Below are 19,834 nucleotides of genomic sequence, written 5' to 3' on the forward strand. Positions count from 1 at the left end.
GAGAGAATCCCAAGCAGACTCCATGCTGACAGTGCAGAGCCCAACATGGGACTCAATCTCCCAAACCCTGAGCGAAAATCAAGAATTGGACGTTCTACCGACAAGGCCATCTAGGTGCCTCTCCACGGTGTTGAATTTTACCAAATTCTTTCTAGATATCTGATGAGATGATTATCTGGTTTCTCTTCTTTGATCTCTTGATGAGGGTATATTTCATTAACCTATTTTCTGATGTTTCAATTCTTGTATTCCTGGGATAAATTCTACTTTATCAATGCATTGCTCTTTCAGCATATTGCTGGATTCAATTGAAGATTTTTTAAAAAGAGCTTTATGTTCATATGTAAAATTGGACCATAGTTTTCTCTATTTACATATATGAATATAAGCATATATTTATGTGTCAAATTGGTCTATAGTTCATCATTCATTCAGAATCAGAAGTTACCCAAGTCTGGTTTCAGAATCAAAGTTGTTCCAGTCTTACAGGATGAACTGACATGCTTGCTTTTTCTGTGCTCCAGACTGGACTGAATAACTAGGAATGATCTGTTCTATAAGGTTTAATATAATTTGCTTGTAAAACTATCTGGTTCTTGCGAGTTTGGGGACACATCTTTGACTTTCTTTTGAGTATCTTTTATGGTTGTTGGACTACTACTTATTCTTGAGTAAATGTTGGTCATTTATATCTTTGTATAATGTATTTATTCCTTGGATTTTTAAACTTAGTAGTATAAAACTTTTCTTTCCTAGTATCATTTGATTAAATATATTAATGCATGTAAATTATTTATCATGCTTATCTGATAATTAATACTTGATAAATGTCGTGTACTAAAAGATGTTTCTGTATTATTTAAAAATCTCCAATGACTTATTTTAATATGAACGATCTTAAGCATAAACTTTATGCAGCCTGTTGAGCCATGAGCACAACTCAAGAGTGTTTGAATTAAGGAGAGAGAGAAAGGTAAAGATTTCAGAGAGCTTTAGCAGGAGAGGCCAGCCAACGTTCAGCCAGTTTCAGGAATAGCTGGTCCAAAATGGTTTTGTGAAGAGGGAGAGATTGATCTTGTGGTTTAGGATCTGTTGGTTGGGCAATTCAGTTTTCGCAAGAAGGTGGGGAAGAATAATTTCTGGGTCGGCAGTCATATCATGGCCACTCTAGGACATTTTTAATCCTTCAGGGACTCTTACAGATTATTTAGGATTATTTACGACATATGCTAGCTAGTTGGATGTGCATTGTATCATGTTAAATCAAACCAGTCTTCTACTTTTGATTATAGGCAGTTCTTAATATGTTTCTCAAAATGTGTGCAAAGGCAGATGTCTAAAAGTAAAATATGGACTTACGTGTGATAAACAGTGTTCTTTATGAAGAAAGTTAAAATATAAAATTTCCAGTTAAACCTCACCATGTGAACATAGTTGTCAATGACATAGCATACAGACAGTAATATTAACAAGCCAAAACTGAACTGTTGATTAGCAGATGGGGTGTTTTTAGTTGATATTTTCATAGCTGATCTAAAGAATTTTAAATTAGGAATACAAGGCACACAAAAAGCTCTTTAGGAGTTTTCATGTTTAATGTATGTGAGTGTGCATTGAACAAAAAGTTAAAGATGTATAAATTACTTATACTTACAAGTTAGATAGTAAGCACTAAATTTTTAAGACCACTAGGGTTATATTTAGTAATTTTCACATACTTTTCACAGATAGAAATAAAGTGGTCAGGCTTATAAAAATTGCAGCTGGAAAAATTTTTTTAATAACTTGAAATATGTATTAATTTTATCAATACTTTTTAGCATCTGTCAGTGTTGTATTTGAATTTATGGATTCTACCTAATTTATCTTTTTTATCTCTAACATTGAATATAACTCGGGATTATGAAGTGACTATTAAGTAAATGATATTTGACTTAAGCCACTAGACTACAAATCATAGTTTCTGGCTGTGTAAGTATGCCTGGAGTCCTTCATAATTAGGTAGTTTTAATCCATAATTTGATATGAGGGGATTTATATGAAAGAAAAAGAAAGATATGAAGGAGTGACACAGCACAACACACAGAGACCAACAAAGGGTGATATGTATGTGGAGAGTTTAAAGAATATTTGCTTTATTGAATATAAGGCCCACTTAATGTCTAAAAATTTAATTTGAGAAAATGAGGGTGAATTGCTAGAGGTCAATGAGAAATCTAGATTTAAATCTTGATTGGTTTCAGGGAAAATAACATTTATTTATTTATTTATTTATTTATTTATTTAAAGTGTTTATTTATTTATTTTGAGAAAGAGAGCAAGCACGAGTTGGGGAGGGGCAGAGAGAGGAAGAGAGAGAATCCTAAGCAGGTTCTGCCCTGGCAGTGCAGAGCCCAACATGGGGCTCAGACTCACGAACCACGAGATCATGACCTGAGCCAAAATCCAGTGGGATGCTTAAACATCTGAGCCACCCAGGCACCCCAGCAATAATTTATTAAGATTATGTTTTCGGGGTGCCTGGGCAGCTCAGTTGGTTGAGTGTATGACTCTTGGTTTTGGCTCAGGTCATGATCTCACTGTTGTAGGATTGAGCCCCAGAATCTAAAGCATGCTCTGCACTGTCAGTGCAGCTCTAAACTCACTCACAGCACAGATCTAACTATTTGTGAGATCACGTGACCTGAGTCAAAGTCAGGTGCTTAAGGGACTGAGCCACCCAGGCGTCTCCAGAGTCTCCACTTATTGTTGTCTCCTTAGTCTCCTTTGTTTTGGGATAGACCATTCTTTTGTCTTTTTTGTCTGTTATGACCTTCACATTTGGTAGAATGTCCTTCAATCAGTATGTCTGATGTTTCTTCATGATTAAGTTCAGGTTATGTAGATATTTGGGCAAGGATACCCCTGAAGTGATGCTGTGCCCTTCTCAGAGTATCACGTTGTGATAACACATGATGGTGTTCTCAGCTTGCTTGTTTTGACTTTTCTGTTATTTGTATATACTACCCTACTGCTTAGAATGCCAACCTTTTGCTTTTGTGCATCTGATTATATTCATTCTTCAGGATCTTTTTTTGTGGTTTTCTCTATTTGCTCTAGTTCATCTGCTTTCTCACTTTTCTGCAATCCTTTTACTCTAGTTCTCCATAAGACCTTGACATGCTCATGGTGTGAAGACCTATGTTATCATGTGGCTGTGATCTTCAATCACTGTCCCTTCTAAGAGACTTCTCTGGCTTATTCCCTTGATATTGAGACTTACTGTATCAGTCTATGCTGTCCACACATGTTCCCAATAATCACCACCGGTTAAAATAGTATGAAAAGTTTAGTACTTAATTATTTTTTATTAAAAGTTAATTTTGTCTTTTAATTAGATAGTAATATTATAACAACTGTTATAAGGACAGCTCATACTGACAAATAATATTGGTAACAGTATATTGATTTGGTCTTACTCATATAGACTGTTAATCTTTAGATTTTCAGTATTTTGAGGTGAAGAGATGATGGGAAAATTGGGGAATAATTTAAAAGTAATTACTACAATTATGATAATTACTATAGTAATTACTATAATTACTACAATTATACCAAAAAAATTCACTTAGATTTCTTGTTCATATATTTTCTTATCTTTAACATCAGTGTTAGGAGGAGTTGTTGGTATGGAAGTGAAAACTGTTAAAAGTGTGATCATAAGTAGCCTCACCTGAAAGATTATTTGGAAAAATAATAATTATAATACAGAGATACTGGTTGATGGTTAAATATCAGTTTTATACAGCAAATGATAATAGTAGTAAGAATAACCATTCCTAGAATGAAAAATTTATAGTTTTAATGACTATAACAATGACATTGAATTATTTCAAATGTAAAACTGTCTTCTTCCTAAGAACTGAAAGGATGACCACAGTGATTAACTGAATATGTCCTCATTCTGTCCTTATGACACGGTCGACAGACAAATGCTGCTTTCCACAGTTAACAGATGGGATACTGGGGCATAAAAGTGCTACAATGCTTTCTAAGAGATCACCAATTTAGTTAGATGCACAGACAGGGTTGGCAATTGGGTTCTTGGTTGGGTGAATTTTCCCACCCTCTCCCATTAGAGTGTAAATTCTGACAAATTCGGTAGACTTTCTCAGGTATGAAGATTTCCAATATGTTGTTAGTAATCAGGCAGCATTGAAGTAACATTTTAGAAATATACTCTGTTTCTTTTTAAGAAGAACATTTATGTTTTATCACTGCATCATGTATAATGCAACATGAATAAAGCCCTACTGACTTTCACATTTGTGAGGAAACTAGCATTACTGCAGATTAGTGCCAGGGCAGAGAAATGACCCTATTATCTCTGTAATGGTAATATTGTGCCTCACAGGGAAACTTGCATCATTAAGAGTGAGTTATTATTTCTTGCAGACACTTTCTGCATGTGTTATTAATATATGAAGCCAGAAGGAACTGAAAAGGTTTTCCTGGGGACTTTGGTATATAATTTAAAGCTTTCCCCTTTACCTGAAACAGCACATAAATGTATGTTGACTGGTGTTTGTAGATGCACACACACACACACACACATACACACACACACACACACAACTTCACACCTCCATTTCTTTGTACACATCTTTGCTTTCTACATAGAATTCCCTCTGTATTTTCTCATCATCTCCAAGACCCCTGTCAATTGTGCCCTCCATGGTGGTACCGCTTCCTTGATTCTTACAACCAGGTTGTTGCTTCCCTCTGTATTCCTAGGGCAATTTATCCCTACCACTGTCTCTTGTTTTTGTTTGCTGATTGTGTCTTCCCATCTTCATACCTCCCAGTTGAGTATGTGCTTGTCAAAGACAGGGACTGCCTCTTTTAATTTCATATTCCAGTACGCTGTGTGATACCTGTATATATTGGCTATACAATAACTATTAAATGAATAAAAATATATAATACATAGTATATACATTTATATACAGCCTTATTTTAAAAATGTGTTTAAGATGACAAAACAAATTACAAGAAAATTAGAAGGAAAAAAGTAGGAGGATGAGAAAAAAAATTAGGGCGGGCATGAGCTAATTCATGCCATGAATCTGTAAGTATATATGTAATGTGACTGTAAGTGCATTTGCAATTACAAAGGAAACATATATATGGAATTTACAATGTATGTTTTAAAAATCTGATATTTGAGCAAAAAATTGCATTTTTTAATTTTGGTTTTAGAGTTCTTATTTTTCTGGGTCACACATTTGTGTTAATATATATCTGATATTGAAGGGTTTGTCTGGAATATTCATTAGTGCTACGATTTGAATGTAATCAGCATTTGGTGAAATGGAATGGTCTCATTTGGTCCCACTGCTATGAAAACAGGATTCTGTAATATGACTGTATAGGGGCTCTTCAGTTCTTGAAGTTTTCTGCTGTAACTCCTCTTACCTGTTCTCTTTCAAAAATCACATAGTCATGGAGTAGGAATGCAAGAATGCTTATTTGTAATAATAAGCTTCTCTTGGAGTAAGTATCTTTTACATTGGGGTAGCTAAGGTACTTGTGAGTTACGGCTTACCCTCTAAGTGACCTGTGTGCCACGTTTAAATAAACAAACATATTAAAATTGTATTCTTATTCTCTGGCTCTCAGGATTAAATTTATGTGACTCTAGTAGATTTTTTGGTTGTTATTAATATGAGACTCTTCTTGAATATAATTCCCTGCACGATTTTGTTGATGGAGAACAATGCCTTGTTTGCCATCTCATTCCTTAATTAAGTGTTAAAGTAATGAGGTCTTTTTATGCTGGGTAATTTATTTAATACAATGAAGCAGTTAGTCACTCACTGGCAATTTCTCAGAGGAAGTGGGCCAAGATGCTAACCCACTTCTTTTAGTGTGCCAGCCATTAGAATTGTGCGTTCCAGGGATTTGCTAATCAGCTGGCAACTGATATAAAAGGCGGGAAAGACGGGACTCTTGAATGACAGCCACTGACTCACTGAAAAGACGGTGTGTGTACTGGCTTCAAGCCTTGTCTATTGGTATGCAGATCTTGCTGCCCTAGGAAAGACGACTTGATGATGACAAAGAGCCTATGGTGCTACCTTTCACAGGTTTGCTGGATATCATCAGCAAACTACCATCACTTTGGTTTAGCAACTGAGAACTGCTAAGTAGAATATACTACTCCAGTTGAATGTTTGTCTTCCTTCTGTGTGTTCCTTTATCCAGCCATATATCTGTTGGTTCATCTGTCCATCAAATACTGGATTTAAGCTGTCAATAAATGGGCTGGAATTAACCTCTGAAAGCACTGTTTAGAATTGAGGTTGGCAAACTTTTTCTATAAAGGAAGAGGTAGTAAGAATTTTAGCCAATAGGCCATGCTATCTTTTGTAACTACTCAATTCTGCTGTTGTAGGTTAAAAACAACCATAGATAATATATAAATGAATGGATGTGGCTGTACTCCAGTAAAATATTGTTTATAAAAATTGACTTGCTTACTCCTGGTGTGGATGGAAGTATCTGGCTCAACATAATTTGTGTGCTACACAAGAACTTTTAAAGAAATGCTTTTAATTCTTATGAGTTTAAAAAAAAATTTTAACGCTTATTTATTTTTGAGAGAGATGGACAGAGCATGAGCAGGGGAGAGGCAGAGAGAGGGGTAGACACAGAATCTGAAGCAGGCTCCAGGCTCTGAGCTGTCAGCACAGAGCCCCATGCAGGGGCTTGAACTCACGAACTGTGAGCCAAAGTTAGATGCTTAACCAAGTGAGCCATCCAGGCGTCCCTGCTTATGAGTTTTCTAACACAGCTTGTGTCTCATGTTTGTTAGTTAGCTTACTTGTCATCTGCTTTGAGTAGTTTTGTGGATTTTAGTGTATAGTTTAAATGTGTTGGTGATTTTAAAAATATTCATTTCTTTCTCTGGCATTGATTATAGAAATGTTATTGGATTGGAAATATAAAAAAAAAGAAAAGAAAAAACTTTCTGTATCACTGAGAATAGTACCATTAAATTTGATAGTATTTATTTATTTATTTATTTATTTATTTATTTATTTTTACATTTATTTATTTTTGATAGCGAGAGACAGAGCACAAGTGGGGGAGGGGCAGAGACAGGTGGAGACACAGAATCTGAAGCAGGATCCAGGCCCTGAGCTGTCAGCACAGAGCCCCTAAATTTGGTAGTTTTTAAAAAATCATTTATAAGTAAAATCTATATTTTTGACATGAAAACATGGCCAAGATATGTTGCCATGTGAAAAAATAGTGAGATGATAGAAGACTTCTGAACAGGGTGTACAATGTGATTCTATATGTGGAAAAAAAGATTCACATGTGTTGATAAGTGTGCATACTTGACTATTATAAATATCTGAAAAGACACTGAATCAGTCATGGTTCTTCACTTTCAAGCCGAGATCAACTCTGGCCAATATAAAAGCAGAAAAGATTTATTGAAGGATAATGGATAGCTGAGATATCTTTGCAGTGCCTAAGAGCCAGGCTTAGAGGCCATATGTCTAAAGCAATACCCAAAATTCCACCGCATAACTGGTTTTGCAAAGATGCCCCGGCACCTATTGGTGGATGTGGAACTGCAGTCTTGAATATTGACACCACTGAATCTGAATGCTGGATCTGCCTCCACTGTTACCCATACTCTAGGATGAGTTCTGGGTACTTGCTTCCATTTCATCAGCTTCCATTTCAGAGTCTGCCTTTGATTGGCAGAGCCCACATGTTGTGCCCTAGCTGCAAGGGAAGCTGGGAAAGTGCATATGTGGACCTTACTTCTGTAGTGGACAAAGTGCCTTGCCTCATCAGATGGGGCATTTCCCCAATTTAGGAAGAGGATTAAGAAGCGTGGATGACAGAAAGAATGAAAGCTGTCCCTGCAGACACCCAGAAAGTTGTTGGTATTGATTACTTCTGGGCAGTGGAGTTGGAAGAACTAACTGGGGCTCAGAGGGAACCTTTTTTTTTTTTTACTCTTCTTTGTTCTTTGAATTTAAAAAAAAAAAAAGATTAAAACAACAATGATAAAAGATTATGGGGAAAGTCAACAAAAGGGAACTATTTTTCCCCACCACTTCTGCTGTTTCACTGCTCTCACATGGAATTCAAGAGGGCTTCCTAGCCTAATGGGGCAATTCCATCAACTTCCTACTCAATTTCATTTAAAAATTCACCTCATGATTTCCTCTGGAATTCAGTCAACTCTATATTGCTTGTGTTTGGTTGGGCAGAAATAATCATGAAATAGTTTTCTCTGGGATACCAGTGGCTTATGCTTCCTTTAGCCCGGTAGAGCTGCTTTAGCATATCTCTTCGAGATCTACAGGATTCAGCTCTGAAAATTAGGGTGTTGTCGGCTGCCATAGTGGATGAAGTGTTCATAGATGTAAGGCGCAAAAATAAAATATGCTTAAATATTTGGCCCTACTATGTATGTTTCATTTTTCAAACCTCCATAAATTTGCTTCTTGATAGAAAACTTGTCTGAGAACTTATTTCAGTCTGATCAAGTTTTAGCAGACATGTTAAAATTTTTTTTAGAATGGTTTTAGATTTACAGAAAAGGTATGGAGATAGTACAGGAGAGTTCCCATATACACCACATGCAGTTTTCTGTATTATTAACGTCTCCTATTAGTATGGCATATTTATTACAGTTGACACATATATTGACACATTGTTGACCAAAGCCCTAACTTTAAGTAAGATTTGATTAGTTTTTATCCAAAGTCCTTCTTCTGTTACAGGATAGCTAATATATTTTATACATTTACATTGTACTTTTTCATATGTGTAGTGATGTCATGGAGCCATATAATAAATGCTATTTCTGTTTTAAATAACTTAGGGAATTTGGGGGAAGAGTAAAATAAAGCTTTGCCACAATGAAATTCTTATATTCTCTTATGCACAAATGCCACATGAAAAAAAAATAACTTTTTATTTTTTTCCCCCATTACATATTCAGTTGAACAGGTTCCTGTAGAACCATACCACATCCCCCTGTCCCAGGCTGAAGTCATACAGGAAGGGAGTGATGTTACTCTAGTTGCCTGGGGCACTCAGGTCAGTAACATTTATAAGAACCAATAATGTCCATATTGTGCTTGGAAGCTCTCATTTTTAATCCTGATACTATAAAAATTTAAAGTGTTTTTCTTCTGTCTCAAATTTTAGTCTTGCTTGTGCTACATCTGTATTTGGTATTGATTTCTGGTTGAAAGTGAGGTGCCTATTCAGTTATATTAAAATATATATGAATGTGGTAAAGCCATTAAAATCTGTTGAGTTTATGCAAATGGATTCATTCAAAACTGTTTCTTTTGAGGCACATATTATACATCACTCACTCTGGCTTCTGCACTTGACCTGGTGCCTTTTTCATCACATCTGCTGCCATCTCATGTGATTATGTAGCTGGCCACGTGGGACATCTAGTGATCCAGCGTCCGAGTTCTATACCTTCCTCTGTTCCAGCGAGCCTCAATTCTGATCTGTCTCCATTTTCCCAGTGCTTGTCATGCTGCCCTGCCTCCAGACTTTGAAACTCGGGACTCTTTGCTCCTCTGGCCATAGACTTCTATCTTTGACTTTTCTCTCTCCTTCTTTTAAAGAAATGGTCCATTTTTCTTTCTTCTGTGTAAAGGAAATACTTATTTTTAGAAAATTTGGTGCAACGTTAAATAACGAAAATAATAGAAATCATTTATAATACCACAACCTCCTACTCTCCTCTCCACTCGATGTTTGGCTTGGAGAGCCAGTCCTCCTGGTTTCTTACCTCCAGTGGGAAAATCTTGTATCTGTATCCCTTTCACGCAGCATGCATCCTTGCCTCTCTTTGTAATAGGGAAGTTAGTGTATTGGATACTATGTCCTATAACTTGCTTTTTCCTCATACCTTCCATGTCTGCTGCCACTCCTTTCTTCTTTCTCTTTGTACTCAAAAGAAGAGGTGTCTGGTTTTTATACCTACCTCTACAAATCTTTCAGATTATATTCTCTTTTACCTTCTCCAGGTCTGTAACTTACCAGCTAGTCCCTTCTCTCTTTTGCATCTTCAGTTTCTTCTTTCCACGTCCCTTTTATTAACAAGGTGTATATTTCTTAGGGGCGCCTGGGTGGCTCAGTCGGTTAAGTGTCCAGCTTCGGCTCAGGTCATGATCTCACAGTTCATGAGTTCAAGCCCCCGCATCGGGCTCTGTGCTGACAGCTCGGAACCTGGAGCCTGCTTTGGATTCTGTGTCTCCCTCTCTTTCTGCCCTTCCCCTGCTTGTGCTCTGTCTCTCTCTGTCTCAAAAATAAGTAAACATTGCAAAAAATTTAAAAAGGTGTGTATTTCTTCTCTATCTAAAAAATACCTTTTCTCTACCCTGCTTTTCCCTTAAATACCAGTACATCTCCTCCTTTCTTTTATCACTAAACTTGAACAACCATTTTCTACTACCTATATTTAATTCCTTAACTTCCTTATGTTCTTGCACCTATGAGTTCTGTTCCCACTAATTTACTACAATTATTTCTGCTAACATTCCTAATTTTCTGATGATTAAATCCAACCCTTATCCCATATTGCTATGGTGTATGATACTGGCTGCTGTTTTTATGAAACACTTTCTTCTTTAGTTTCTGGGAGATATTGTCTCCTGAGTTTTCTTCGTGTTTTTTTTTTTGTTGTTGTTGTTGTTTTCTTTCTTTCTTTCTTTCTTTTTTTAAAGTGAGCTCCTTCTTCTCCATTTTCCCCTTAAATGTTGGTCATCTACAGGGTTCCACAATCTGCTCTTTACTTCTCCTTCCTCATGCCCTCTCTAGAAACTCAACCTACTCCTGTGACTTTACCTTCTGTATGCTGATATCTTTAGAATCAATGTCTCTATCAATGACTGCTCTCCTTTTCTTTGAGAACATCTTTCCAACTGTTTTCTAGACATCTGTGTTTGATTATTTTGGTAGAATATGGGGTTCAACATGTCTAAGATGTTTAATTCTTCATGAAAATCAGTTTCTCTGACTTTAAACACTGTTTCTATTAATGATATCAGAATTCAGTTAGTTTTTCAGGTCTCAATCTCTAGTTATTCTCTGCTGTTTTTATTTCAGGTTCATGTCATGCGAGAGGTGGCTTCCATGGCTCAAGAAAAGCTTGGAGTGTCTTGTGAAGTCATTGATCTGAAGACCATACTACCTTGGGACATGGATACAGTTTGCAAGGTATGAATACAGTTTGATAGGGTGTCATTTCTTTAAACTCTTGGGGAATATTTACTGGCAGTTTGCAGAGTTGTTTTGAAATTTTGAGCTTCATGAGCACTTTCACCTGATTGAAAACTTTAAAAATTTACACCGTGACAGAAGCATGTGGTGTATAATCAGTTTAATGCTCAAGGAAACCAATCACTTGACAGTTTTTCCCTTCCATAGTTCTCTGTTTAAAATATTACAAAACTGGAGTAGTGCAAATAGGAGCATTTCAGGTATATTGAAAGTCACCTGTGTTTTTAACTATTTATCACTTGAACTACTTAGGATTTGATAAGCATTGTTTAATATAGTCTGCTAAATGGTTTGGCTAAATTTTCATTGTCTCCTCTCCAAAAGAGATGGAGATGGATTATGTTCAAAACAAAACCAAACCAAAAAAACCCCTCTTTGCACGGTCTTAATACTGTGAATCACAGTTTAAATGTTATGTTGTGGGATTCTGGCTGCTCTTAGTTTTCTGTCTAAGCAACCGCTTGGTAGTCCCTTCTCAAGAATATAGTTCGGTTCCCATTTACTTGGCTATAACTGATATCTTTCATATTAACGTACAGATAAACATTCCCACTGTGGTATGTAAGGAAAATTAAGCCCTTTTTTTTGTGATGGTAGTATCTACTAAAGTTTAGGTAATGTTGCATATATTACTTTTCCTTGATTTACTGTTATAACAAGTGAGTCATAAGACTGAGGGTATTTTACATTTATTTTTTTAAGGAATATTAAAATTTTTTATTATTAGAAGTATTCTTAGAATATATGTATAAGACAAAGAAGGAGGGAAATGACCATGAAGTATTAAAAGTTAAGCCAGAAATTTAATTCTGCAGAGGCTGGTTTATGTATCTTGATTTTTTTTTTTTACCAATTTATTTCACAGCATTTATTGAGTACCTACATTAGCGAGTGTTCTAATAGACATATAAAATTAAGTAAGACAAGTTCCTAGAAGATTATTTTCTAGGAAACAAAAAACACTTTTTATTAAATTTATTTTTTATTTTTTAAAATTTATATTCAAATTAGTTAGCATATAGTGAAACAATGATTTCAGTAGATTCCTTAATGCCCCTTACCTATTTAGCCCATCCCCCCCCCCCACAACCCCTCCAGCAACCCTCAGTTTGTTCTCCATATTTATGAGTCTCTTCTGTTTTGTCCGCCTCCCTCTTTTTATATTATTTTTACTTCCCTTCCCTTAGTTCATCTGTTTTGTATCTTAAAGTCATCATATGAGTGAAGTCATATGACATTTGTCTTTCTCTGACTGACTAATTTCACTTAGCATAATACCCTCCAGTTCCATCCATGTAGTTGCAAATGGCAAGATTTCATTCTTTTTGATTGCCGACTAATACTCCATTGTGTGTGGTGTGTGTATATATATATATATATATATATATATATATATATATATATATACCACATCTTTATCCATTCATCCATCAATGGACATTCGGGCTCTTTCCATATTTTGGCTATTGTTGATAGTGCTGCTATAAACATGGGGGTGCATGGGTCCCTTTGAAACAGCACACCTGTATCCTGTGGATAAATGCCTAGTAGTACAATTGCTGGGTTGTAGGGTAGTTCTATTTTTAGTTTTTTGAGTAACGTCCATACTGTTTTCCAGAGTGGCTGCACCAGCTTGCATTCCCAAACATTTATTATTTTTTAAGAAGTTTAGCATTCTCCTAGCTTTTATAGGCTGTTTCTTAGATTAGTCACGTGAAAAAAAATCTGCAACTACTACTGATGTAAAAGTACAGCATAGGTTATATTTAGGTAAAGATTGTTTTATAATTTAATGAAAGATTTAAGATTTGTTATAGTAAATGTTCCGTGGACTCACTTGACATCATCTAAACACTGGACATGGTTACAAATGGTTTCAACAATATTCTAAGTCTTTATATTTGTAGCTTCCATCATTAAGGGCAGTATTTTAGGTTGAATTATTCGTAACTGCATGAAAGTAATGCTTCTTTAGGCTTTTGCAAATCGAGTCAGATGCGGGGTTTTCTTTTAAGTAGCCAGCTGTTCCAAATCATGGAAAGCTGGAACTGATAGTCTTTGCCCCAGAATGGGCTTCTTTTTTTGCAACTGTACCCCACTTATTCTTGGAGTTTATATTTATAAAGTGAAAGGTGCTTTTGTATGGGAATATAATGTTTTGTTATGGTACAGTGGGGGTACTGATATATGGGTAGGATAAGTACTTTTAAACTTTATTTACATTTTTATATGTCCAAACAGAGTTTGTAGCAGCTTATGGTAAAACACAAATGTAACAACACTCCAAGCTGATAATTGGGAAGGTAATGAAGAGAGAGGAAAAAGAAGGGGGAAATTATTTGTTTACATTTCTCTCTACATCATTTGCTTGTGTGGAACTCCCCCTCCTCCTTTTATTAAATCTACTGGTTGCACCTTTGTATGGTCCTGGAATGTAGGTCCTATTTCCTTAGGGCTCTTTACTATTGCAAAAGATGAAAGAGGAGACTAGAGACTGCTGCTGCAATGAGAAGGTGATGCATCAAACCTCTGAGTCGCCAGCATCCTCACTGTAGTCTTGTGTTCGGGTGCTTTCATCTTGCCATTGTCTGGTTGATGACCCTCCAGTTATGACAGTGAAAGCCAGCTTGTCATATCTTGATTACTTTGGGTTCTTTGACTCTCTTCCCTGCTGGTCATGGTGATCTTGTTTTTTCCTTTCATGTATCAAAGGAAAGTTTTGATACTTGGCATCTTTCTAGGATTTGGAGATAACTTTAACAAGAGGGCCCTATAGCTAAACCTCATTAAAAGTGAGGCTTTCGTTATTGTTGTTTAATTAGAGTTAAGTTTTTCTTTATGAATTCCATAGTAATCAAAATTTATGTTTATTATCTCTTTCAGTTAGTGCTGTGTTTTATCTTTTTTTTTTTTTTTTGTCTTATGATAAAATCAGATCCCTCAACTCTGTTCATGACATGTTAAGCTCAGCACCAAAATGCATCTTTTTGGAAAACCTAATCAAGAAAAGCCTATTAAAGGTAAAAAAAAATCCTTATTGAAAATACACATTAGCACACTAAGCATAGTAAAATGACTCTGGGACAGTTGAGGAATTGGTTAATGAAGTCTGAATTTAACTGCATTTTTAAAAACATAGTCCTACTTTTTGCTTAAGCCTTGAAGCATTGTTTGGAAGTTATAATTTTGAAAAATTGCTTGGGGACAGAAAGCAGCAGAGTTTTTGAATGTTGCTCCAGGGAGCTACAAAATTGGAGACCTGAGTAGATCTAAGAACCGTAGTTCATTTATTTAATTCTGAACCTGATATTAAAGGGCTAAGCTGGAAACCTCTAAAAAGCAGAATAAAAATTCCTGAGTTTTGAGTTGCCTAGGAGACCAAGACCTACCCCGAGGATTTGGGGTATGAGTGGGGTGGGGGAGAACATCAGTGAAGAGAGTTGAAGGCCCTGAAGTGAGTGGCAAATGGACTCTTTTTACTTGGGGGCACCTGCCAAGTAAGTTTCAACTAGAAATTGAGAATCCAAGTGTATAGACTCCATATTTGATTGGGTTGCAATGACAGAATGGGAAACTTGGTGGGATTGTGTGTGTATGTGTTAAATACACAGTTAGTCTTCCATTAAAGATATTTGCCAAATTTTATACCTGTGTATGGTGGGCGCTAAGCAGAAAATAAATACCTAAAAGGCCAAGCCATCACTGGAGACTAAAGTGTCAAAGACCAATCATACTCTCAGTTGAAAGCTGTAGAGTCAGGTCTTAGGATATGAATCAAACCAGAAGTAGATCACAGCTTCCCCAGTCCGCAGCAGTCTCACCCCCTCTCAGTTCCTTTCCTGGATTAATGTAACTTACCTTATGCTCTGTCTGCCCAGCAGAATGAGGAAACAGTCCTCCCATCATCTGGAACCTCTATGAATCTGCATTCAATAAAAAATTACTAAGTATATGAAGAGACAGGACCATTTGATTCAAAACCAAGAAAAAACACAAACAATAGAAAGCAGAAACACAGGTGATCCAGATACTGGAGTTAGCAGACAAGGACTTATTTATGTTTAGGAACATAGAGGAAGAAAAGGAACAAAAGAGGTAAGAGTGTGGAGAATAATCCTAGAGGGTTGGTTGTGTGTGTGTGTGTGTGTGTGTGTGTGTGTGTGTGTGTGTGTGAGTGAGAGAGAGAGAGAGAGAACATTTTAGAACCAAAGAAATATTTGTCAATAAGATCTCAGTGGATGCGTTTATAAAGTTATTGGACTTAGAACATGATAGTATTAATGAACTAGAAGGCAAGTATATAGAAAATGTTTAAACTCAAGCACAGTTTGATTGATTGGGTGAAAATAAAATAGACTAAAACAGAAGGGAGCATAAAACACATTGGGGATCTGGTCAAAGGATCTGTCCCATATATGATTTGAATTCCAGAAGGAAAAGAGAGAATGAATTGGTCAGAAACAATATAAGAAGTATTTCTCATGAAACTTTCAGGACATCACTATAGTCAAGAGGATTTGTGAACCTCTAACAATGTATTAAAAAAAAAAAACCCACACTCATGTACACAATGGGATGACATCTTAACTTGCTGAGGATGCCAACCTAACATTCTATACCCAGTGAAAATATACTCTTAAAATTAAAATGAAGTAAAAAATACTTTACACAAATATAAATTGAGAGAATTAATCACCAGCACATTTTCACTAAAAGAAATACTATAAGGGAGTTCTTTAGGCAGAAGGAAAATGATCCTTGAAGACAGTGAGAATTGGGCTTACATGAAGTTAAAATATTCCATTGTTCTAGGATTATTAAATGTAAAATTTTTATCAGATTACATTAATTTAGGGATGCATGTTGTAACCTTCGGATTAACAACTGAAATAATATTGAAAGTGTATTTCCAGCAAATTAAAAAGGGAAGTATAGATTAATAGAAATATTTGGTTAAACTAAAAGAAAGGAAAATATATATTTAAAAAAAACCCCAAAAACCTAAAAAGCAAAAGAGGTGTGTCCATAGAAAACAGAGGATAGATATAAACCTAAGTATGTAAGTAAGTAAACACAAATGGATTAAATCTAATAAAAGCCTTCATTAAAAACCTCATTAAAAAATAACACCAATATAGGGCACCTAGGTGGCTCAGTCAGTTGAGCGTCCAACTCTTGATTTTAGTTTGGGTCATGATCCTAGGTTGGTGGGATCAAGCTCCGTGTCAGGCTCTGTGCTGAGCATGGAGCCTGCTTGACATTCTCTCTTTCCCTCTGCCCTTCTCCCCCACTCATTCTCTCTCTTTAAAAAAATCAATCAATCAATCAATAACACCAATGTGTAGCTTAAGAGAGATACTTTAAATATAAGGACACAGAAAGTTTGAAAGGGATGGAAAAAAGACCGCTGGTATAGCCATACAAATTTCAGATAAAGCTTTTAAGGCAAGATGTGTTACTAGAAATAAAGAACATTTCATAACGCTAAAGGAATCAATCTACCTTGAAGATGTCACAATCTTAAATCTATTATGTCCTCAACAGCATAGTTTCAAAATACATAAAGCAAAAGAAAACACAATACTAAAAGGAGATGTAGACATATCCACAATCATAGTGGGAGACTTTGACACCCTTCTTAAAAAACTGATCAAACAAGCAGATAGTATCAGTAAGTATATAGAAGATCTGAAGAGTTAAACTTGTCCTAATTGTGTACTCAACTATATAAGGAATAATTCTTTTTTCTTTTTTCCACTGAAGAATAATTGACATATAGTATTAGTTTCTGGTGTACAACATAGTGATTCAATATTCATATACCTTATGAAATGATCACCACAATATGCCTAGTTCGATTGAATATGGAACATTTATCAAAACCAACCAAATGTTAGGACATAAACATACAATGCTAAACCTCTGAAGTTTGAAGTCATTTAGAGTATGTTTGAACAGTGGAATTCAGTTAGAAATTGAAATAAAAAATACCAGAAAAGCCTCAACTTTTTACAAATTAAATAATTTACGTTTAAATCATGGGTTGTACCCTCCCCCATTCATGCTGTGTCTCTCTCTGTCTCCAAAATAAATAAACGTTAAAAAAAAAAAATTAAAAAAAAAAAAAAGGGAGCGCCTGGGTGGCTCAGTCGGTTAAGCGGCCGACTTCGGCTCAGGTCATGATCTCGCGGTCCGTGAGTTCAAGCCCCGCGTCAGGCTCTGTGCTGACAGCTCAGAGCCTGGAGCCTGTTTCAGATTCTGTGTCTCCCTCTCTCTGACCCTCCCCCATTCATGCTCTGTCTCTCTCTGTCTCAAAAATAAATAAACGTTAAAAAAAAAAATTTAAATCATGGGTTGTAAACTGCAATAGAAATTAGAAAAATACTGAAGTGTTATGAAGTTATTACATATCAAAAATTTCAAGATTTAGCTAAAACCATGCTCAGACAGAACAGTATGACTGTGCAAATACATATATTTAGAAAACAGGAATAAGAACAAAAAAATTAATGATCTGAATTTCCATTCCAGAAAGAAAATCAAACCTAGAGAAAATGGAATAAATGTAGTGATAAAAAGTAGAAATCAGTAAAACAGAAAATGTACAATAGAGAAGCTTAATAAAGTAAAATTTAGATCTTTGAGTAGATTAATGTACTTGATAAACCTTTAGGAAGACTAATGAAAAAAATAGGACAAAAACAAATGACAAATATCAGGTATGAAGAAGCAGAGAATACAGACAATAGAAAGATATTGAGAGGATATCATGAATAATTTTACAAATAAGTTTGGGTGAAATGGACAGACTCCTGCAAAAATATAATGTTTTCAAAATAATAATTAGGTAATCTCAATAGTCATATATCAAAGAAATTTAATCCATTTTTATTAATGCTTATATAAGGAAAACCCTAGACTCATAGGGCTTTATTGGTGAATTCTTTAAAACACAATTCTTATACAAATTCTTACAGAAAATAGAACAAGAGGAAAAACTTCCACATTCTTTTTATAAGGCTGGCTTAATATTCATATCAAACCTGTTTCTGACAGTATATAAAGCAAAATAATAGACATTTTTTTCTTAAGAATGTAGATGTAAAAATCTGAAACAAAATATTGGAAAGTCAAATCCAGCCATATATCAAGAGACAAAGCTGAGGGTTTATTTCAAGTATTCAAAGGGTGTTTGACATTCATAAACATTCACACAGTGGTTGATGCAATTTCCCACATGAACAGAAAATGGGAAAAACAATCCTGATGATCTTCATAATACAGAAAAACATTTGTTAAAAGTCAATATCCGTTCATAATGAAAATTTCTTAGTAGCCTAGAAATAGAATGGAATTCTATTAATATGATAAAGGGTAACTTTATCTTGTAGCTATGAAGAGCTATAAAAAGCCTGCAGCGAAAATTATATTTCCTAGTGAAATTTTGACCACTTTCCCATTGAGATCCAGGAATGCAACAAGGATGTCCATACATAAACGCAAGAGATACAAAGATCATATGGATTGGGAAGAAGAAGTAAAACTTAGTATTCATAGATAATGTGATTTGTATGTAGGAAGATCTACAAGAATCGGTAGGCAAATTATTAGAATTAAGTGTACCAACACCCCTGGAAACAAGGTCAATATACAATAACTGTATTTTTATGTACCAGCAACAAATAGAAAATAAATTGAAAACATTTTGCAAAAATATCAAAGAATCAAACATCTAGGGAGAAATTGAGTGATGCATATGTAACAGCTTTACACAGAAAATCACAAAATATTATTCAGAGAAATTAGAGAAGATGCAAGCAACCGACGCACATACCATAAGTCAAGATATGTTACAAGGTTATAGTAGTTACCGCGTTGTACTGGAGTGAAGATGGACTGCTGTGCTGCCATTGGTTAGCTTTTTATAGACTTAGAGCTTTGGTGTGCTCTGACCAGGAGGAGTTTTTTCCGTTATTCAGCCAGAAACCCATACCCCTAAGTAGAGCTGTTCTTCCCAAGCTCCCCAGGTATAAGAACCATGATTAAGTGTTGAGGGCTTGAGGGGACTTTCCTGCTGAGATACAGACCACATTCAAAGTGAGTTAAAAAGCGAGCTACAAGTTAAAAAACAAACAAACAAACAATGGCCAGGCATAGAGTTAGGTGTGAGGTGCTGTCCAGCTTGAAATGAAGTTTTTTGTTGTTGTTGTTGCTGTTGTTTTTAATGTGTAGAAATTCAGAGATGCTGCCTATGGATAATAAGCACTTGATGACAGTCTTTGAAAGAAACTCAGGATTCAAGAATAATATTGTCATTCAACGTAGAATCAACTACATAAAAGTGCAAAAAAGAAAAGAAAAATGACAATTCATAAGGTGTGGGTGATTTCCATATGTTTATGGAGAAGAGAAGAGAGCTCTGACACAGAGCTTTGACATGCATTACTTTAGTTGAAGATTAAATTCTGCTAATTATTTAAATAAATAAGAGTTTGCCTTTACTCCTTGGAGCCTTTTT

At 35.4% G+C, this 19,834-nt stretch overlaps 1 protein-coding gene across 4 annotated transcripts in view; it reads left to right on the forward strand.

Moving 5' to 3' along the window:
• BCKDHB (branched chain keto acid dehydrogenase E1 subunit beta) overlaps positions 1-19,834 on the forward strand; it is a 219,254-nt gene that overhangs the window by 70,446 nt on the left and 128,974 nt on the right. For 2 of the 4 annotated variants that reach the window (XM_042986716.1, XM_042986714.1), the window contains exons 7-8: positions 9,011-9,108; positions 11,143-11,253. In XM_042986716.1, the coding sequence (XP_042842650.1) occupies positions 9,011-9,108; positions 11,143-11,253 (209 nt within the window). Of the gene's footprint in view, positions 1-9,010; positions 9,109-11,142; positions 11,254-14,251; positions 14,388-15,197; positions 15,396-19,834 lie in introns of those variants that run through there. The other 2 variants (XR_006217727.1, XM_042986715.1) reach the window with 2 other exon arrangements.

The sequence above is a fragment of the Panthera tigris genome, chromosome B2 (genome assembly GCF_018350195.1).
Source record: "Panthera tigris isolate Pti1 chromosome B2, P.tigris_Pti1_mat1.1, whole genome shotgun sequence".
In the NCBI taxonomy this organism is placed as follows: domain Eukaryota; kingdom Metazoa; phylum Chordata; class Mammalia; order Carnivora; family Felidae; genus Panthera; species Panthera tigris.